The sequence below is a fragment of the Arachis hypogaea genome, chromosome 10, assembly GCF_003086295.3.
Source record: "Arachis hypogaea cultivar Tifrunner chromosome 10, arahy.Tifrunner.gnm2.J5K5, whole genome shotgun sequence".
Classification (NCBI taxonomy): Eukaryota; Viridiplantae; Streptophyta; class Magnoliopsida; order Fabales; family Fabaceae; genus Arachis; species Arachis hypogaea.
Window position 1 is genome coordinate 106,973,704 of NC_092045.1, and position 19,261 is coordinate 106,992,964.

At 37.3% G+C, this 19,261-nt stretch overlaps 2 protein-coding genes across 3 annotated transcripts; one reads left to right on the forward strand and one right to left on the reverse strand.

The window, feature by feature from the left end:
• Window positions 1-16: 16 nt before the first annotated feature.
• LOC140175747 (uncharacterized) lies at window positions 17-1,774 on the reverse strand. Its single transcript, XM_072204295.1, has 2 exons — window positions 1,557-1,774; window positions 17-1,085 (listed from the first exon to the last, which is right to left on the reverse strand). The coding sequence occupies exons 1-2, from the start codon at window positions 1,772-1,774 to the stop codon at window positions 17-19; spliced, it is 1,287 nt and encodes a 428-aa protein (XP_072060396.1).
• On the forward strand, window positions 482-6,972 carry LOC112716342 (zinc finger BED domain-containing protein RICESLEEPER 2-like). Of its 2 annotated transcripts, none has more exons than XM_025768232.3 (5): window positions 482-1,884; window positions 2,042-2,123; window positions 4,480-6,454; window positions 6,594-6,661; window positions 6,748-6,972. In XM_025768232.3, the coding sequence occupies exons 3-4, from the start codon at window positions 4,486-4,488 to the stop codon at window positions 6,659-6,661; spliced, it is 2,037 nt and encodes a 678-aa protein (XP_025624017.1). In that variant the 5' UTR covers window positions 482-1,884; window positions 2,042-2,123; window positions 4,480-4,485; the 3' UTR covers window positions 6,748-6,972. The 2 variants fall into 2 exon arrangements, with proteins under 2 accessions (XP_025624017.1, XP_025624016.1); XM_025768231.3 differs by having other exon boundaries at window positions 1,224-1,904.
• The last annotated feature ends 12,289 nt before the right edge of the window (window positions 6,973-19,261 follow it).

Genomic DNA, 19,261 nt, shown 5'->3' on the forward strand with positions numbered 1-19,261 from the left:
AGGTCAGCTTAGCATTCTATTGTCTACTAGCTTGCTTTAATCCATAAAGAGATTTTTGAAGCTTGCACACCAACCCGGTTTGAGAGACAACAAGGCCAGGAGGAAGTTGCATGTAGACCTCCTCGTCAAGATCACCATGAAGAAAGGCAGTGTTAACATCAAGCTGGTGAAGATGCCAATCTTTCGCAGCAGCTAAAGCCAAAAGAAGTCGTAATGTTGTCATTTTGGCTACAGGGCTGTATGTATCAAAGAAGTCAAAGCCTTGCCTCTGAGTGTACCCTTTTGCAACCAGTCTTGCTTTATGTCTCTCAACGGAGCCATCAGGCTTCAGTTTGAGTTTAAACACCCATTTACAACCAATGGCTTTCTTTCCTATGGGTAAATGAGTGAGGGTCCAGGTCTTATTTGTAGCCAAAGCTTTTAATTCAGCGGAGATAGCGTCTTTCCAACAAGATTCAACAATAGCCTCCTCATAATGTTTGGGTTCAACAGACGATGCAATAGCCACAGATAGTGTGTGATGTGTCTTAGATAAATTATGAGAAGAAACATAGTTAGAAATTGGATACCTTGAGGATTTTGTCACAGCGGAATCAATTGAGGTTTGAAAACAATGAAAATCATTAAGATATGCAGGTTGTTTCTTTTCTTTAGTAGATCTTCTAATATCGGGAAGTGAGGGTGGAAGTTGTGAGTTATGTTGTGCAAGTTGTGATGCAGGTCTAGGAAGAGAGGGAGATGCTGATGCATTAATATGAGTGAAATGAATATTATTTTGAGGTGTGATGGATGCATGAGCTGTGTCGGAAATGAATGTATGACCTTGTGGTGGATTGTGCGTGTGTAAGTAGTCAAAAAGTGTATCAAATGCAATGGAATCATGTGCTTGTGCAGTGGAATGAAAGTTCATACTATTGTCATTAGTAGTGGATGCAGAATTTTTGAAGGGTAAAACATGCTCATAAAATGTCACATCTCTAGAAACTATGAGTTCATTAGTTTTTAAATCCAAAACCAAAAAACCTTTTATGCCGTGCTTGAATCCAAGGAAAACACATTTCTTTGCCCTCGGATCAAGCTTTTTCCTTTGACAAGCAAGAGTAGAGATGAAAACTAAGCAACCGAAGACCTTGAAATTTGTGAAATTAGGTAATGTGGTGTTTAAAATCTCAAAAGGAGTTTTCTGAGCTAATAACTTGCTAGGAAGACAATTAATTATGTGAGTTGCATATGATAAAGCAAGATCCCAATAAAAAGATGGAACGGAAGAATGAAACAAGATGGCTCTTGTGACCTGTAGATAGGGGTGGGCAAAAAAATCCAAAATTTGGATTTTAAACCAAATCCAAACCAAACCATTTAAAAAAAACCAGTTTTAAACCAAAAAAAATTCAAACCAAACCAAATTTATTTTATAATTTGGTTTTAAATCCAATCCATCTAAATGGTTTTAAATCCAGATCCAGATCCAGATCCAGATTAAAATCCAAATCTCAAAAAAACCCTAATTCTTCATTTCTGATTTGGTGAACTAGTTTTAGCTCGCACGAAATCACCAATCCTTTTCTCCTTCGCCCCGTAGCCGGCACCGCCGCACCGGAGCAGGCAACTGGCACTGCAGTTTCGTAGCTGCCACCACCACCACAAGCGCGTCGCGCCACTGCTCTGTTCCGCCATCCGCGGTTCCGCCGTCCGCCTTTTCTCGCCGTGACCCAGCTCTGTTCTTCTCCGTTCTCTGGGTACCCTCAAGGTGCCGTCCGCCTTTTCTCGCCATGACCCAGCTCTGTTCTCCGTTCTCCGTTCTCTGGGTACCCTCAAGGCGCCGTCCGCCTTTTCTCGCCGTGACCCAGCTCTGTTCTTCTCCGTTCTCTGGGTACCCTCAAGGTTAGATAGGTTTACCAAAGGTTTGATTCTATGTTCTTTTCTGTTCTGTTCCATTCCATCAATTTGAAAAACTGAACAAAGTTTGATTGCTTATGCTGTTATGCATATCAAGTGTTTGTGTTAATGCCATTTTTATTTTGGGGTTTTTTTTTTACAGCAAGGTTGTGTGGTTGTCCTTTGATCAAGTGTTGACGGTGATTTCTCAGAAGAACCATTCGCAGAGGCTCACCAAGCACCAGGTATTTGCCTTGCGTTTTGTTTAAATTTTTTAATTAGCTTTGAATTTTGTTCCTGTTCATTCATCATGCTACTCTGTTGTTGATACATTGCACCAGGTTTCTCCAACTTTAACTATGGTTCATTCACTTTATACACATGCTAGAAAACCACATGATTTTACCCTCTTATTCAACTTTAATTATTCAGCTCAACTAACATTGGATTCTATTTGTACTCTATCAGAACTTCAATCTTTTGTTTTTCTCTGTCTTGATGGGTTCAATTAAAGCTCAAAATTACATAATTTGTCTGCATATTACGTATAAAAAAGATTGTTCCCATTGCATTGATCCCAAACGTGCAATAACTAACTGAAATGAAACTGTTGGTGAAATCAAATCTCTAATTAAGCTAAGTTTGCTTTGTTATTACGTTCCATCAACTTTGAAGATAGAACTTCTTCTCTGCAATAATTAACATGGAGTTTCAGTCTCCTCCAATTCCAAAGCTCTACCTTCTTTTATGCTTATCTTTCATCCTCTTACTTTCTTCTTTTCACGCTCATGCTAGTGGTTACAACTTCAGATTCTGTGGTATATATATTTCGCATCTTAGCTAGTCTTGCATAATATTAGTATTTAGCAAATGTTGCATGTGTTAGATGTTATTATTAGAATAAGATTTGAACTCTCTCTTACTCTACTCCATGTATTATTTGATATATTAGTTAACAGGGGAATTTGTGGTAGTTATGAGTATGGTGATTATGGTAGTTATGAAAATTTAATAATACTTGAAAAATATAGTTAAAATTAAAGTTATATTTTTTTATTATTTGACAATATTTTTTAATTTGATCATTCTTTATTTCTTCAAATTTGAGGTACAAGCAGTGATTTAGTGATGTGTTGGCTGTTTTGAGGTACAGGACAGTGATTTAGTGAATTTTGTTGATATGAAACAACTCAAAATGCTAATGTTTCTTTTTCCATTTTATTCTATAATTTTCTTTCTTTTGATTGGATTTCTAGATCTGAGATTTGAAATTCTGTTTGCTCTGTAAATTCTGTTGAGTCTTCTTGTTGTTGCTGTGGCTGAACATGAAAATCAAAAGTGGTTGTTGTTGAGCAGTTTGTTGTTGAAGTTCCTGATGAACCTGAACCTTGATTTGCAAATTGTTTTTCATAAAATTTTGCCAAAGATAAAATTTACTATTTATATTTATAGTCATTGAAACTATCCTAATTGTAATTGGGCTTGACCAATATTTTTACTCGCAACACTTAACTAAATTATTTAGTTCATGCAGTAATAGCTAGTATTGTAATTCATAGATATAAAATAGTAGAGTACGTAGCAGTAGCACTACTTGAGTGATATAAAATAGTATTGTACCTTCATGCCTATATATGATATAACATTGCTTCTCTCTCTTGCTGGATTAATATAATAATATAATATGCTACTTATGGTTAAGCAGACAGAAAGTAAAATAAAGTAGATAAACGAAGAATATTAGATACACATAAGATTCCAAACGGTATTAAACTTTCTATATATGGCTAGATCATTATATCATATAAGTATGAAAAAGTAGTGCATTATCACTCAAGTAGCAGTAGCACTACTTTGACCAATCTGTTATATTAAATGCTTTATCTTTATTCAATATTTCCTTGGTTGCATTATCATGTCTACACAGAATATCAAACATCAATATGAGATTTAACATGTAAACAAATTGGTAACTTATCAATTCAGTTTGCTCTTTAGTAGTATGTATTTCTGCTTGTTGACATTTGAGATATTTGTTTTTGCCACTTGAATTATTCATTGTTCATCAATAATGAAACCTTGTAGCATGTTGATATAATTGTTATAGTGGTGTATATGTATGACTTTCAACATTATTTTATTAGGTACTTTATAGTTTTAGGATTAGCTTTTAGATATATTTTTATTAAATGCAATTCTGAACTTTTAAGCTGAGGTGTGGAATATGATAGCAAATGAAGACTTAAATATAGGATAGCAAATGAAGACTTAACTTGCTAGCTTCTATTTTCTTTAAACTCCTTTCTGAATGTGTAACAGAAGATGGAAGCTATTGCACTCTAAAATTAATAGGTTAAAAAAAGGGGATGGCTGAGATTCATGAGCAGAACTAGATATAAAATAAAATGCAGGAAATCAGGGACTAATTGTCTAATTTAGTTTACTAAACATATTCTGATGCTTGAGTGACTACTTTTTATAGGGATAAGGTAAAGTTAATGTTGAAGTTTTATTGGCTGCTGTTTCTTTGGATTAGTTTGTGTTAATTTTAGCATATTTGGCATCAAATTTTGAGTTACGTACACCTTGCTTTATATGCAGAGCAAGATGAATGAAAACAGTAATATTGAAGCAGCAGGGATGTCCGCTAGCACTCAACCATCTTCTCCACCGTCAAGTGTTCGTAAGAATCGGTCAGCTGTCTGGGATCATTTTGATGTAGAGAATGCTATCGAGAAGAAGGCTAAATGCAAATATTGTGGTAGCTTAATACAATATGGGAATGGAACTAGCTCAATGGGTGGTCATTTGAGAAGATGCAAGCAAAATCCTAATAATGATTCGAACAAAAGAAGAAAAACGACGACCACACCGACTATAGATGAGCGTGGTGTTTTAAATTCACCCAGTGCTTCCAAATTTGACCAAGAGGAGGCTCGAAGGGCACTTGTGGAAATGTTTATTGGGGAAGAGCTACCATTTCGCTTCGTTGAAAGCCCGAAATTCCGAAAATTTGTGCATGCTCTACAAGCAAGATTCAAAGTTCCTTCACGGACTACATTAGCACGTGACATTGGAGCTCTTTATGCTGAAGAGAAGATGAAGTTGCAAGATTTTCTTTCGACAAATTGTGGTAGAGTATGTCTAACCACTGACACTTGGACTTCAATTCAAAATTTTACTTATATGAGTTTGACAGCACACTTTGTTGATTTGGATTGGAAATTACATAAAAAAATACTTAATTTTTGTCAAGTGACAAGTCATTCAGGAGAGGTTATAGGAGCAACAATTGAATCTTGTTTAAATAATTGGAATTTGAATCGGGTCTTTAGTGTGACAGTTGATAATGCCTCGTCTAACGATGTTGCAATTAAATATCTGAAGCAGCGATTGAATTCTTGGAATAGCATTATTTTGAATGGTGAATTTATTCATATGAGGTGTTGTGCACATATTATAAACTTAATTGTAAAAGAGGGGTTGAAAGAGATTGATGAATCAGTCTTGAGGATTCGTAGTGCAGTAAAGTATGTTAGATCTTCTCCATCTAGAGCTAGTAGGTTTCAAAAGTGTGTTGAACTAGAAAAAATCCAATATAAAGGCTTGCCTTGCATGGATGTTGAGACTAGGTGGAACTCTACTTATCAAATGTTAGAGGTAGCTTTGAAGCATCGCAAAGCATTTGAGTTGCTTGCTTTGAAAGATAATGCCTATATAGGAGAGATGAATGGAGGAAAAGGGAAAGGTGTTCCTTCTGATTCAGACTGGGAGTATGCTGAGTCCATTGTACCATTTTTGCGAGTGTTCAGTGATGCCACTATACATGTTTCTGGTACCTTATATGTTACCAGTGATATGTATATGAAGGAAGTATTTGCAATTGGACGATTTATTCGTCATTCTTGTGATTCTGTTGATTTTAGTACTATGTCAATGGCAGAAAGGATGAGGGTTAAGTATGAGAAGTATTGGGGCAATCCTGATTCAGTGAATATGTTGTTATTGATTGCTATCGTACTTAATCCAATGCAAAAGATTGAGTATGTCAATTATTTCTTGGATTACTTCTTTGGAGAAGAAAAAGGAGGCGAATTGAAGTCAAAGTTGTCCAAGTGCATAAAGTTACTTTATCAGCAATACCAAAGTTCTGAGGAAGCAAGTGAAGCTGATACGCAAGATGTTCAAGCCAACAACATTAATACCGATCTTCATGGCATGGGCTTTTTTCTGCAAGCAACCGGTCGCAGAACAAATACAAGATCTAAACTTGATAGATATTTACAAGAAGAATGTGAGCCATACTCCCATAAGTTCGATATACTAAACTGGTGGAAGGTCAACTCAACCCGATTTCCAATTCTTGAAAATATGGCTCGTGAGGTATTGGCTATACCTGTTTCTACGGTAGCTTCGGAGTCAGCATTTAGTACTGGAGGAAGAGTCCTTGATCCATACCGCAGTTCTTTAACACCTAGAATGGTAGAAGCCTTAGTCTGCACAGGAGATTGGCTTAAGGAAGATCTTTTCTCTGCTTTAGATGATGATGGTGAAGTTCTTCAACAAGTTGATCAAGGTATAAAATTTGTTTCTTATTTTTTCTCATTTTATTTTATTTTTGTTTTTGTTATCTTTCTATTTTAGAATTTAGGTATTAGTTACCAATTAAAAGTTGTTGAATATAGACTTGATAATTAATTTGATTTCCTTTGTAGATATATTTTCCTCTAATGATGGTGCTTGTTCTATGGCGGCATCAATTGATAATCTTGATGATGACTAGGTATGCTTAATATTCTCATTTGGTTTAATACTTTCATTCAAAGATTTATTTTAAAAAATGACAAAGGTATATTTTGTTATTTGCAGATATATTTTTCTCAAAGGTTGTGGTTGTTTGATGATTTTGTTGGCAACTTGGCATCTTTGATATTTTGTTAGAGAGATATTTTGGTGGTATTCTTTTGATGTCTTGAGAATGATTAAATGTTATATAGATTAGCTATTGTCATTAGATTTATAAAGAACCAAATTCTAGTTGTAAGAACCTATACACTTTAAAATGACTTTAGTATTAATTTTACTTTTTAAAAACATTATGGTTTAAAAATTGAATTTCTAAAAACTGATTTTAAAAGTGGATTTTTTGTAAAAATATCTGGTTTAAAAATTGAATTTTTAAAAACTAGTTTTAAAATTGGATTTTTGGTTGAAGAAACTGGTTTTAAAACTGGATTTTCAAAAACTGGTTTTAAAACTGGATTTTGAGTTAAAAAATCTGGTTTTAAAACTGGATTTTATAAAAAAACTGGATTTTAGATTTGGATTTAAAAAAAACCGAATTTAAAATCGGTTTACAAATAAAACCGGATTTAAAATCGGTTTGTAAATAAAACTGGTTTTAAAATTTAAAACCAGTTTAGAACCGGTTTTTGTTTTTTCAAACCGGTTTAAAATCGGTTTTGCTCTTCAATCCAGTTCTGGTTTGGTTTTCTAAACCATAAAACTGGTTCTGAAGTGGATCTAGTTTGGATTTTTAAAAATCCAAACCATGCCCACCCCTACCTGTAGAAGGTGTTGATGTTTCCTTTCTACAATTCCATTTTGTTGGGGAGTCTCTACGCAAGACCGTTGATGCAAAATGCCTTTAGAGTTAAAAAACTGTTCTTGAGAAAATTCTTTACCATTATCTGAACGAATGCATTTTATATGTGCATTAAACTGTGTTTCTGCATAAATAATGAATTTTTGAATTAAGGGAGTAGTATCAGATTTTAGTGACATAGGGAAGGTCCAAGTGAACCTGCTATGGTCATCAACAAGAGTAAGGAAATATTTATTACCATGTGTTGAAGGGATATTGATTGGACCCCAAATGTCAGCATGTATAAGCTCAAAACAAGAAGTTGATTTTGAAACGCGCATTGGAAAAGGCAATCTTTTATGTTTAGCATAGTGACAAGAATCACAAGGATGCATGCTTACAGTTTTATTGAATTTAAAACCATGAATGGATGGATGCAATTGCTGCAGAATTTGCAATTTATTAAATGGTAAATGTCCTAATCTAAGATGCCAAAGTGCAGTAGGGTCAGTGAGTGACGGTGAAATGGTGCCAATGCTCAATGCTGTGTGTTCCTTAAGTGAACGAGAATTTTTTGTGAGTGCATATAACCCATCATTGATTTCAGCTGCTCCAATCATCCTCATTGTATGGTAATCCTGTATTTCACAACCAAACTTGTTAAAAATGAATTGACAGTCAAGTGAAGAAATTAATGCTGAAACGGAGATAAGATTTAATGCAAAATCTAGGAGGTAAAGCACATTAGTGAGATATAATGAATTTGAAAATTTAACTTGACCAGCTATGGTAGCAACTAAGATGCTTTGATTTGGCAATCTGACCCTAATTGGATTTATTTTAGTGTATGAAGCAAATGCAGCAAGACTAAAAGTAACATGGACCGTGGCACCTGTGTCAATGACCCAGGATTCATGACTATGAGGTGAAAGAGAAGACATAACCACAGAGTTACCTTCACTTGAAGACTGTGGATTTGTGGCAATAGTAAATTGATTCACATTTTGAGGATTAGGTGTTGAATGGTGTTGGAGAAGAGCTAACAGGGCCCGACGACATTCAAGGATGGATGTAGACCCATCGGACAGGGATAATCATTCCGGTCCTGGGAGAGGTGGCGACCATTCTCAAGAACTGAGCAGAAGCCTTATCGAATGAAAGTGGAAATTCAGGCGGGGAAACATGAGTCACTGAAATGACGGCAGAGGGCCTTAATCTATCAATAGAGGGAGCAAAAAATGGGCTTTGCTCCCCTTTACAATATGAAGAAAGAAATAAGGGTCGAAGTTTAGACCGCTTACAGTAGTTCTACCTATAGAAAAGATCATGAAAGAGGTATCCATTTATGAAGAGTGGGGAGCCTCTCGCTGGTTTTTGGAATTCGACAGTATTTTGTTATTAATGCATATTCTATTAAATAGGACAATTTTTTACACGTTGAGGCTACTGTTGTATTAAAAAGGCAGGGTTTAAGGCCACGCTAGTCCGTGGCCAAGTATAGCTCGAAATTCTTTTTCTTCTTTGCCTCGTGAGTATGTGAAATCTCAATTGTGATGGTAGCATGTTTGTTGTGGGGCAGAATGATTTCTCATGACGTTGGTTGCGAGGCTGCTCATGTATCTAGGATTAGTGTGTTGAGAGTAACATTTTAGCTTCGATTTGGAGTAAGGCTTTAACACTATCTTGGTTTGCGGTGAAAATGGAAGGAAAGAAAAGGTAGGGAAAGAAATTAGAAGGAAAATAGTTATTTTCTCTTATTTGGTTGAGAAGAGAAATTGGAGAGAAAGGAAAATGGGTGAAAAAATATTGGTGGGATTCACTAATTTTTTTTCCCAACAATAGAGAGAAAATGGAGAGAAAACTAAATCTCTCTCTTTACTTCTAATATTATCTTTTTACTTTTTTTAATATATTTTATAATATGAGAATAAAATTGGTTTTTTATAACATTTCTTTTCTTCTTATTTTTCTTTTATCCAAACACATTTAAAAAAAATAAAAATTCACTCAGTTTCTTTCCTTTCATTTCTTTCCTTTCTATTTCTTTCCTTTCTATTGCATGTATTTATGAACTTATGAACCATAAATACATAAAGAAAGTAATTAAAATGTGCAATAATTTATACAAAAAACAAGGGTGAAACACAACTAAGCAGTTTATTAGCCTCCCTTTAAAGTTCAAACTGTGTGTATTGGAAGTTCTTTTTTCCTCTATTTGTTTTGGGTCAAGCTAAACTGCAATGCCTACCAGTTTTCTAATTGTCCTCTAAGGCTCTAACAACTTAAGTTATCAAATCTTTAAAGATCATTCTCTCTATATTACTATATCCAACACATTATTTGTTATCTCAGTGTTGCTGTTAGTCCAAACTGTGGGGTGATGCATCAAATTCAAATCTCTCCATAAGAGACATGTCAAATTCTCATCTTCAATGGGCAGGTTAAGATTCTTTTTGAGGTTGTAACTGGTCTATTTCTATGCATACCTCATCCAAATGCTGCTTCCCCTGTAGGTTTCTACCTGGTAGCTCGTTTGTTGGGCGCCACTGAGTATAAGAACACTCCAAGAATGATATTTGAACAAGAATGTTATTAACCACATCAAATGAGTTTTCTTTGCATTTGCTCTGAACTAATAATCTTGCCACTGTTAAAATCCTTCTTGTTTGTTTTCATTTGTTCTAATGCAAAGAATAACTTTGGGTTAATCAAGCAACCTGGTGAATGAGAAATCTGGCTCGAAGTATGTCCGCTAAGAAGACCTGATGCTAGCAGGATTTCTGCTATATATTTATGGTTAGTATCTTAATTGTCATTTTAACTGGTGAATTTCCCATCATTGTGATTTGATATCTTGAAGAATTTGAAAGAAATTCTGGGTATTCGAGTGTCTATCATGAATGATGAAGTTAGCTTTTGTTTTGTTCGATAAAGGAAGATCAACAGACTTTCCCTCACTGTTTTCATCGGCGCTTAGAACCGCTTCATCTGTATGAGAAAATTTGAAGAGAATTAAAATGTAACTAGAACTTGTTTCTTGAGTTATTGTTGTTGTAATGGCACCAAATGAGATGTCTGATCTCTTTCTCATTGGAGATGCTGGGTCTTACCTGTAGAATGCAGGATCAATAACAGACACAAGACTTGGTTGTTCTACGGTAACCATTGTGTCAGCCTTAGAGCTTCCTCAACACTGATCAAAATAAAAGAATGACTAAGCAATTGGTTTAGATGCAAAATCTAACAATGAAATTTAGAAATACTTACATTTTGATTCAGGCCGCCAAGCTGGATGGAAGTGCTATTAGTATTTCCCGATTGATCAATGCGAATGATTTCTGTATCACTATTTCTCTTGTCAAAATCTGGAGAAATGAAGTGCTATTAGTATTTCCCATGGACGTTAGGCTCGCTGAAGCATTGATTTCTTTCCAAGGTTCTGAAAACCGAACCGATCATCAAACCGTTCTAGCTACTGGTTTATTGGTTCATAGATTCAAATGGTTTAACTGTGATTGAACCGAAAAAACTATTTTATAATAAAATAATAAATAAATATAAATAAACACATGAAAATATAATTATAGTCTAATGTAAACTTTAAAATATCATTCAAATTAAAAGTACTATATAAACCAGAATGTTATAATCTCATTCAAATACAATTCAAAAGTCAAAAAATAAAACAACCAATCACACATAACATAGCAGCATCAAAATAATCCAAGTTTGTCATGAATCATCAAAATCTTCCCTAACTTGCTGATTTGTGTCATTGATATCATCACCTTCATTTCCACTACTTGGACTAGAAAAAGCAAGTGGTGCAGAATAAAATGTACTACTACCACCACCACCACCACCTTGATCTAAATCAGTATCAATCTTATCTAACAAAATATAACACATTATCAATAAATTAAAGATCAAAGTTATTGTAATTTATTGTCTGATCAATAAACTATAATACTCAGAAGGACATGAATTGAGCACCTTTTGCTTCTGCAAAGACACAAGCAAAACAATTTTTATTGAATCAATTCATGTTTTTATTCTTCTCAATGCATAAAGTTCAATAAAAAAATCTAGCAAGAGAAATGGATTGAAAAAATATTACCCAACCTAGCAAGAGAAATAATATAAATAACCTTCAGCATCCAACTAAATACCATAACATACATGTAGCTTTATAGAATGTAGAAGTAAGGACTAGATCCACTATTTACCGAAAATTTATGCTTGTGATTAAAAAGAATGGACTTCAAACTTCCAACATGCACATCAGGGACAAAATCCATAATAAGTCTCCCTGGAATCAAATGATACCAATGTCTTTGTAAATGGATAAATGGAAATGTATTTTATTCATAAACACTTTAGAATTGACTACAACTCATGGGAAATGAATAGATTCAGAAAAATTATGTATTATGCGATAGTGAGATATTACACAATATGATTTGTAAATGAATTGTATTTGTAAATTATTATCATTCCAAGCTCTCAGTTCCATACAATAATTCACTTCAATTCTATGATATTCTAAGGATTCCAAATTCAGTAAAGAACAAACAACAAAATTATTCAAAATTATTCACAATTAAAGAACAAACAACAAAATTCAGTTCAGTAAACAAAGCAAAATCAGTTCACACAATCAGAGTTCACACAATCAGATTTCACAAAATCAGAGTTCACAAAAGCATGTCACAAAATCAGAGTTCAAAAAATTCTTTGTTCATAAAATCATCTCTCAAAATCAGAGTATACAAAATCAGAGTTCACAATGACAAAATCATGTCACAAAATCAGAGTTCACACAATCAGATTTCACAAAATCAGAGTTCATAAAATCATGTCACAAAATCAGAGTTCACAGTTTCATCAGATTTTACAGTTTCATCAGAGTTCACAGAGTTCACAATATCAGATTTCATCACAGTATCAGAGACTCAGAGTCAGTTAATCATGCAACAGTTATTCAGTGATTCAATCAAACAATCATAAGTTCATAACTAAATTAAAAATTACCTGGAACTCTATTGCTTTCTCTCAGAGCTCGAAGGCACCTTGAGGCTTCAGGCTTTACCGCTTCAACGCTTCAACTGAACTCTTTTGCTTTCTCTCAGAGCTTGACGGAGGTGATTGGTCGAAGTGGCTGAGTGCGCGACGGAGCTGACGGCGCGATGGTGCTGACGGCACGACGGACCCAACGGCGCCACGGAGCTGACGGCGCGACGGTGCTGACGGTGTGACGGTGCTGAAGGCGCGACGGATCGTGATGGCGTCCAGGGCTTCAGTCGTTCTCTATGTCTCTCACTCTCTCTGACCCTTGATGAGAGTGGAGCACTGGAACTGAAGTGCTGAACTGTGGGTGTGGGTCTGTGACTGGGACGCAAGTCCGAAGGGCAAATGGAATTAGGAATTTAGGGTTCACAAAACGCAAAATTGCAGTGTTCTGCTTCACGGCTAAAAAACCGGCCGGGTTCCGATTCGGTTCGACCGACTGGTAACCGGCCGGTTCGTCGGTTCAACGCCGGTTTCTTAATTTTGAGGTTTTCCTTATTATTCGAACCGCTTTAGCCTCCAGTTCACGATTCGACCGGTTCGACCGGTCGGTTTGAACCGATTTTCAGAACATTGTTTCTTTCGTGCAATTTGGGACTTGGTGTTGTACTTGGGGAAGAAGGAAACCCAAAGAGTTCCTATACTACTGCCTTATGCTAATACCAAAAGGCATGAAGGAATTATAACCAAATCTAAAAAATAGAACGAAAAAATGGATGAATCATGAAATACCGTGAACGCATGACAAAATGGCCTCACTGCGATCTGTGCAAACACCGATAGCACACACCAGAATAAAAAAGCTTTGGCCTATTCAGATCCAATCTCTATAAAAATATCTCATAAAAATAACGGTGCTAGCTATGAGGTTGACTCGGATAGAACAATTTTTTTTTGTCAAGTGGATTAGACAATTTCCTATCCTAGGTATCTCAACAACCCACACTATACACTCACACACACAACACTTAAGGGTTCATATTCAACACTTGGTGTACTCACCAAGGTTTGAACCCGGGTGCAGCATATTAAGAGGCATGTGATTTAACCAGTTGAGTTAGGCCTCAGCCGCAGATAGAACGGTTACTTGTGATTACTGTGCATTGTGTTATGGGCTGATGGGCTGAAAAGGGCTACTCACAAGGGAAAACAAAAAAACAAGGCTGTCCTAAGGGCTGGGCCTAGGAGAAAAAACAGATTAGAAGCAGAGCTTGGACCCACTTTGGGCCTCACTCCTCTGGCTGATGGACACAACCCGGTTCGGGAGGGGAGTCCGAAGCTTCTTCTTCCTCCTGCGCAGCAACTTCGGGACCTGGTTTGGGCGAGCTCCCTTGAAGGGGTCGCTAACACCCGCGACGAAGACAGCAACAGTGGGGATCGGGGAAGGCGCCTGGGCCGTGGTGGGGATGGCCGTGCCCGAACTGTTGGAGACGCTGGAGATGGCAAAAATGACGGGGCTGGCCTTGTCAGTGGGGAAGCCTCTTACCAGGTCAGGTTCTGGACAATGACGCAAGTGGCGGTGTGGATCGGAGGGTGGTGGATGTTGGGGTGATTGGCGAAGGGCACGATGCTATGGTGGAGGGCGAGCTGCAGCCAGCTCTATCCACGAAGATTGATGCGGCAACAGTATTCGGGGAACAAGACGGCAACGATGTTGGATTAAGGACTAGTCGAGGGAACATGCTGGACCACAGTGGAGGTAGTGGCACTGTTGGATGGGCTGTGGATGTTGGTGGAGGTCCCGGACCTGGGCAGGGTGACTGTGACAAAGAGGATGAGGTCAGTGACTCTCAGTGCTTAGAGGACCAGATGTTGGAAAATAAAGTGATGTGGGAGCTGGTGAAGGAATCAGGTGCTGTGTTGTACAATGAGGAAGACGACATAATGGCAATTTTTCAGGCTCAGAATGAAGAAATAGCACAGAGGAGAAAATTGGCGAAACAAAAGGCGAATATGAGACGATGCAGACCCAAAACTAAAAAATAGGTGTGTACTAATAGTTCTAAATGACTTTTAGTTCTTGGAATGTTAGGGGGTTACAGGGTGACGGGAAGATGAGAATGGTGAAGGATTTAAAAAACAAACATTACTTGAGTATGGTAGGTTTGATTGAGACTAAAAAACAGGTTGTGACGAGACTTGACGTTGAAAGGATTTGGGGGTATGTTGGGGCTGGATGGGAATATGTAGGGTCGGATGGTGCATCCGATGGTCTCTTGATGATATGGGATGAAATATTTTTTAAAGTGAATAACTGCTATAAAGGGGGAAGGTGGTTATGTGTGGAAGGTGTCTTGTTAAAAAATAATTTCAACTGTACTTTTTTCTTGGTCTATGGTGCACATAGTAGAGAAGAGAAGAGTCATGTGTGGGAGGAGTTGAGTTACATTGCTGGGTTGTGTCAGGTCCTCTGCTGTTTCATGGGGGACTTTAATGAGATAGTGAATGTGAAGGAACGGAAAGGCACTATTAGTTTACCTCTGTCTGCAGAAGAATTCAAGATTTGGATTCAAGACATGCACTTCGTGGATCTGCCGCTTACAGATCGCAAGTTTACATGGTTCCGAAGCCGTTCATGCAGTCGAATTGATAGAGCTATGGTTAGTATAGAATGGTTGGAAGAGTTTTCTAAGACTCGGTTAAGAGGCGGTCCTAGGGGCCTGTCAGATCACTGTCCTATTATTGTGGAAGATAAAATGATGAAGGGTGGTCCTAGGCCTTTTCGGAGCCTTGATTCGTGGTTTACACATGAAGGCCTTCTTAGAATGGTTAAGGAGGAATGGAGAGGTCTAGAGGAGTTGCAGTTTACAGATCAGTTGAAGGCGTGAATAGGTCCTTTGGGAACGTGGCATAAGGCCAACTTTAGTGAGATGGAGAAGAAGATCTTGAAATTTGAGGAAGAGATAAAAAAAGGTTGATGATTTGGTAAGTAATGGAGTGTATGATGAAACCATCGAGGCTAGAAGGAAGGCGTTAGTTACTTGTTGTAAGAAGTGGTACGCGAGGAAAGAAATCTACTGGAAGCAAATGTCTCGGTCTCGGCAAGCAAATGAAATGGACAGAAACACAAGGTACTTCTACAATATAGCGTTGGCAAGAAGGAGGAATAATCAGATTGATACCCTAATAGTGAATGGTAGACTGGTAAGGAACCAAGTTAGAATAAAAATAGCTATTAGAGAATTTTATAAGGATCTGTATCACCAGGAGAGTTATCCTTTGTTGGGGTTCAAAGATGGTCTAGTGGAGAGGATAAATGAGGAAGAATTTATGACCTTAGAGGTAATGCCATCGGCTGAGAAAATTAGAGAGGCAGTGTAGAACTGTGAGTCATCAAAGGCGCTAGGCTGTGATGGGTACAACATGAATTTCATATAGAGGTGCTGGGATGAGATTGGGGCTGAATTTACGACAGCTGTGATGGGGTTCTTTCAAACGTCCAGGCTACCGGCAGGTTCCAATATTACATGGGTTGCGCTGGCTCCTAAGTTTATTGGTGCGAAGGAGATTAAAGACCTCAGACCTATTAGTATAGTTGGCTGTGTGTATAAGGTTATTTCGAAAGTATTAGTTAGGAGGATGAGAGCAGTGATGCCAGGGTTGGTAGAGGAGACTCATAGTGCTTTTGTGAAGGGTAGGAAAATTCATGATGGGCCTTTCATAGCGTGTGAAATAGCGCACTGGCTTAAAAGGAGAAAAAAGGAGGTAGCCATTATCAAGTTAGATTTCCAAAAAGCATATGACAGAGTCAAGTGGAGCTTTGTAGATATTGTGCTGCAAAAGATGGGGTTTGGGAACAGGTGGCGGGTGTGGGTTATGGAGTATGTGACCACAGCTTCTATGTCGATCTTGATCAATGGTTCATCATCAAAACCGTTTAAAATGGAAAGGGGCTTGAGACAAGGTGACCCACTTTTTCTATTCTTGTTTGTGCTAGTTATGGATGTTCTACATCGAATGGTTGGTGAGGCAGTCAAGAACGGACGTATTTCTCCTTTGGTAGTTGGTCGAGACTGGGTGGAGCTATCACACCTGCAGTTTGCTGATGATACTATTCTGTTTTGCCCACCAGAAGATAAGACTATGAAGAATTACAAGCGGTTGCTGCGATGGTTTGAGTTGATGTCAAGGCTCAGTATCAACTTCAAAAAGTCCAGTTTGATTCCAATCAATTGTGAGGAGCAGTGGGTACAAAATATGTGTAGGCTGTGGGGTTGTAAGGAAGATACTCTCCATGTTAAATACATTGGAGTCCCCTTAGGAGCTAATCCGAGGCTGGTTAAGACCTGGAAGCCTATCATCGACAAGGTGAAAGAGAAACTAAGCCTTTGGAAAGCCAAGGTGCTAAGCAAAGCGGAGAAGTTGGTGCTCATCAAATCAGTCTTGAACAGCTTACTAGTGTATTATTTAAGCTTATATAAGATGCCGCAGGCAGTTGCTAAGAAGTTGATTTCTTTACAGAGAAGATTCCTATGGAGTAAGGAGGATGGGAGGAATGGTATGTCATTGGTAAGATAGGAGTTAGTGCAGGCCCCTAAGAACTTAGGTGGGTTGGGGATTGGAGATGCTATGATTAGAAACACTGTACTGTTGTTTAAGTGGTGGTGGCATTTTGCTAAGGAAGAGTGCCTGTTTTGGAAGAAGGTGGTCTGTTCCTGTAATGATCTGAGGCCGAATGAGTTACTGTTCACTCAAGTGCTGCCTTCTAGAGGAGGCCCATGGAAGGATATTTGCCATCTACAAATTAAGGAGCAGCATATAAGGGATAAGATGATTACAGGCCTGGCTATCGAGCTTGGTGATGGACGACAGACTCGATTTTGGGAGGATGTTTGGTTACATTGTGGATCCTTGAAAGATCAGTTTCCAGGCTCTTCTCTGTTTCAAACTAATGTGGTTTGGCTATTGGGGATTGTGAGTTTTGGGATGGGTTAGAGTGGGTTTGGAACTTCCGATGGAGACAAGAGCTTTTTCAGTGGGAGTTTGACCTTCTGGGTCAGTTACATGAGGCGTTGAGACTGGTCAGACTAGTGATTAATAGGGAGGATAGAGTTGTGTGGAAATATGATAGACTTGGTATTTTTTTGACTAACTCCTTTGTGCAGGTGCTAAAAAAAGGAATGCTACCAGAGGATGTAACCAACTATAGTTTTACGAAGTCCATCTGGAAAGGTTTGGTTCCACCAAGAGTGGAGTTGTTTGCTTGGTTTGTCTTGGTAGGCAGGGTGAATACCAAGGAATGGCTCAGTTGGTTCGGGATTATTAGCCAGGATGATAAGAGTTGTGTTTTATGTTCTAAGGATGTTGAGCAGGTCCATCACTTATTCTTTGGCTGTGATTTTGCTTGGTTGGTGTGGAGTGCATGGTTATATGTGTTTGGCCGGCTCTGGTTTTTTATGGGGTTGATGAAGGACCATTTCCTAAGTTGGACGGATGAGCCGCGTAGGAAAGAGGATCGAAAGCAGCGTTTGAGGTTTTTCTGTGCGATCATTTGGCACATTTGGTTGGAAAAGAATAGGAGGATATTTCAGAATCAAAATAGAGGCGTAAAAGACATCATCCACATGACCATGCTTAGCTGCGACGAGTGGAGAGGTACCCATTCCTAGTGTTGTTGATGCCTATGCCGGAGATGACATGCGAACTTCTTTTCTTTTGGTTTTGGTACTTTTTGGAGTTGCCTATCTAGTTGTGTTGTTTGATGCTATATGCTCCACTTTAATGTGTTGAGCTTTTTTGTTTTTTAAAAAAAAAAACTCATAAAACTAACGAGGAAAACAAAATAATGAAAGGAAACACTCAAGACATACAACATTAAGAGAAAAATCTTACAACATACCAATAACCACTGATTAGACAACCGAATATAGTGCGATTGAGGAACCTAAAACAGATGCATTGAATTTTTGGATTTTGGAGAAAAAGATATCAGAACAAAAAATGGAGAGAATCGTTAATCTTGCTGAACTGAAAGGTGTGACATTGAATTCATTCAATTGAATTTAGAAAAATAGTGGCCAACAACACATGTATTTTCATTGACTAATAAGCTCAAATCAGAATTCAAGTCAATATCAATTTTCAATAACAAGTGATTTGAAAATAGGGGCAAAATGCATATGAAAGTACACACTTAAATATTCTTCTACTAACATTTTCTCTAATTTCAGTTTTTATATTTTTTTTATCAATTTTTTTTTTGGTTACTAACTTTTTAATTAATTTCACAGTAGGATATGTGTTTTTTTATATATATATTGAAACTGGATTTTAGCCCACACACAATATGACATTTGATAACCCTTACTACACATGATGACAATAAGCCCACTTTCTATCATTTTCTTCTTCGAATTTATTATTTATTATTTAATTTAAAATCTAACTAATTGTCCACTTCAATCATAAAGTCCTGGTATGCTTTTATCCTTTCTTTATCAAAGTCCATGACAATGTTGACTTGCAAGAACCAAAATCTTCTCACGTCTCCTTAAAATTGCCGACCTGAATGGGGATTGGTTGGCTTCACAACACTCCCAAGAGTCACCATCTGAAGGAAAATTCACCTGAATTTCCCCTTCTTGCCTGGATTTTAAATATTATGTTTTACTAACACGTGTTTTACTAACAAAAATATTTTTTATTATTAGATTCTTAAAATATGTCTTCAAAATAACTATAAACTACTAAAATAACTAATTATAAATGTTTATGAAACACCAGCAAAGATTT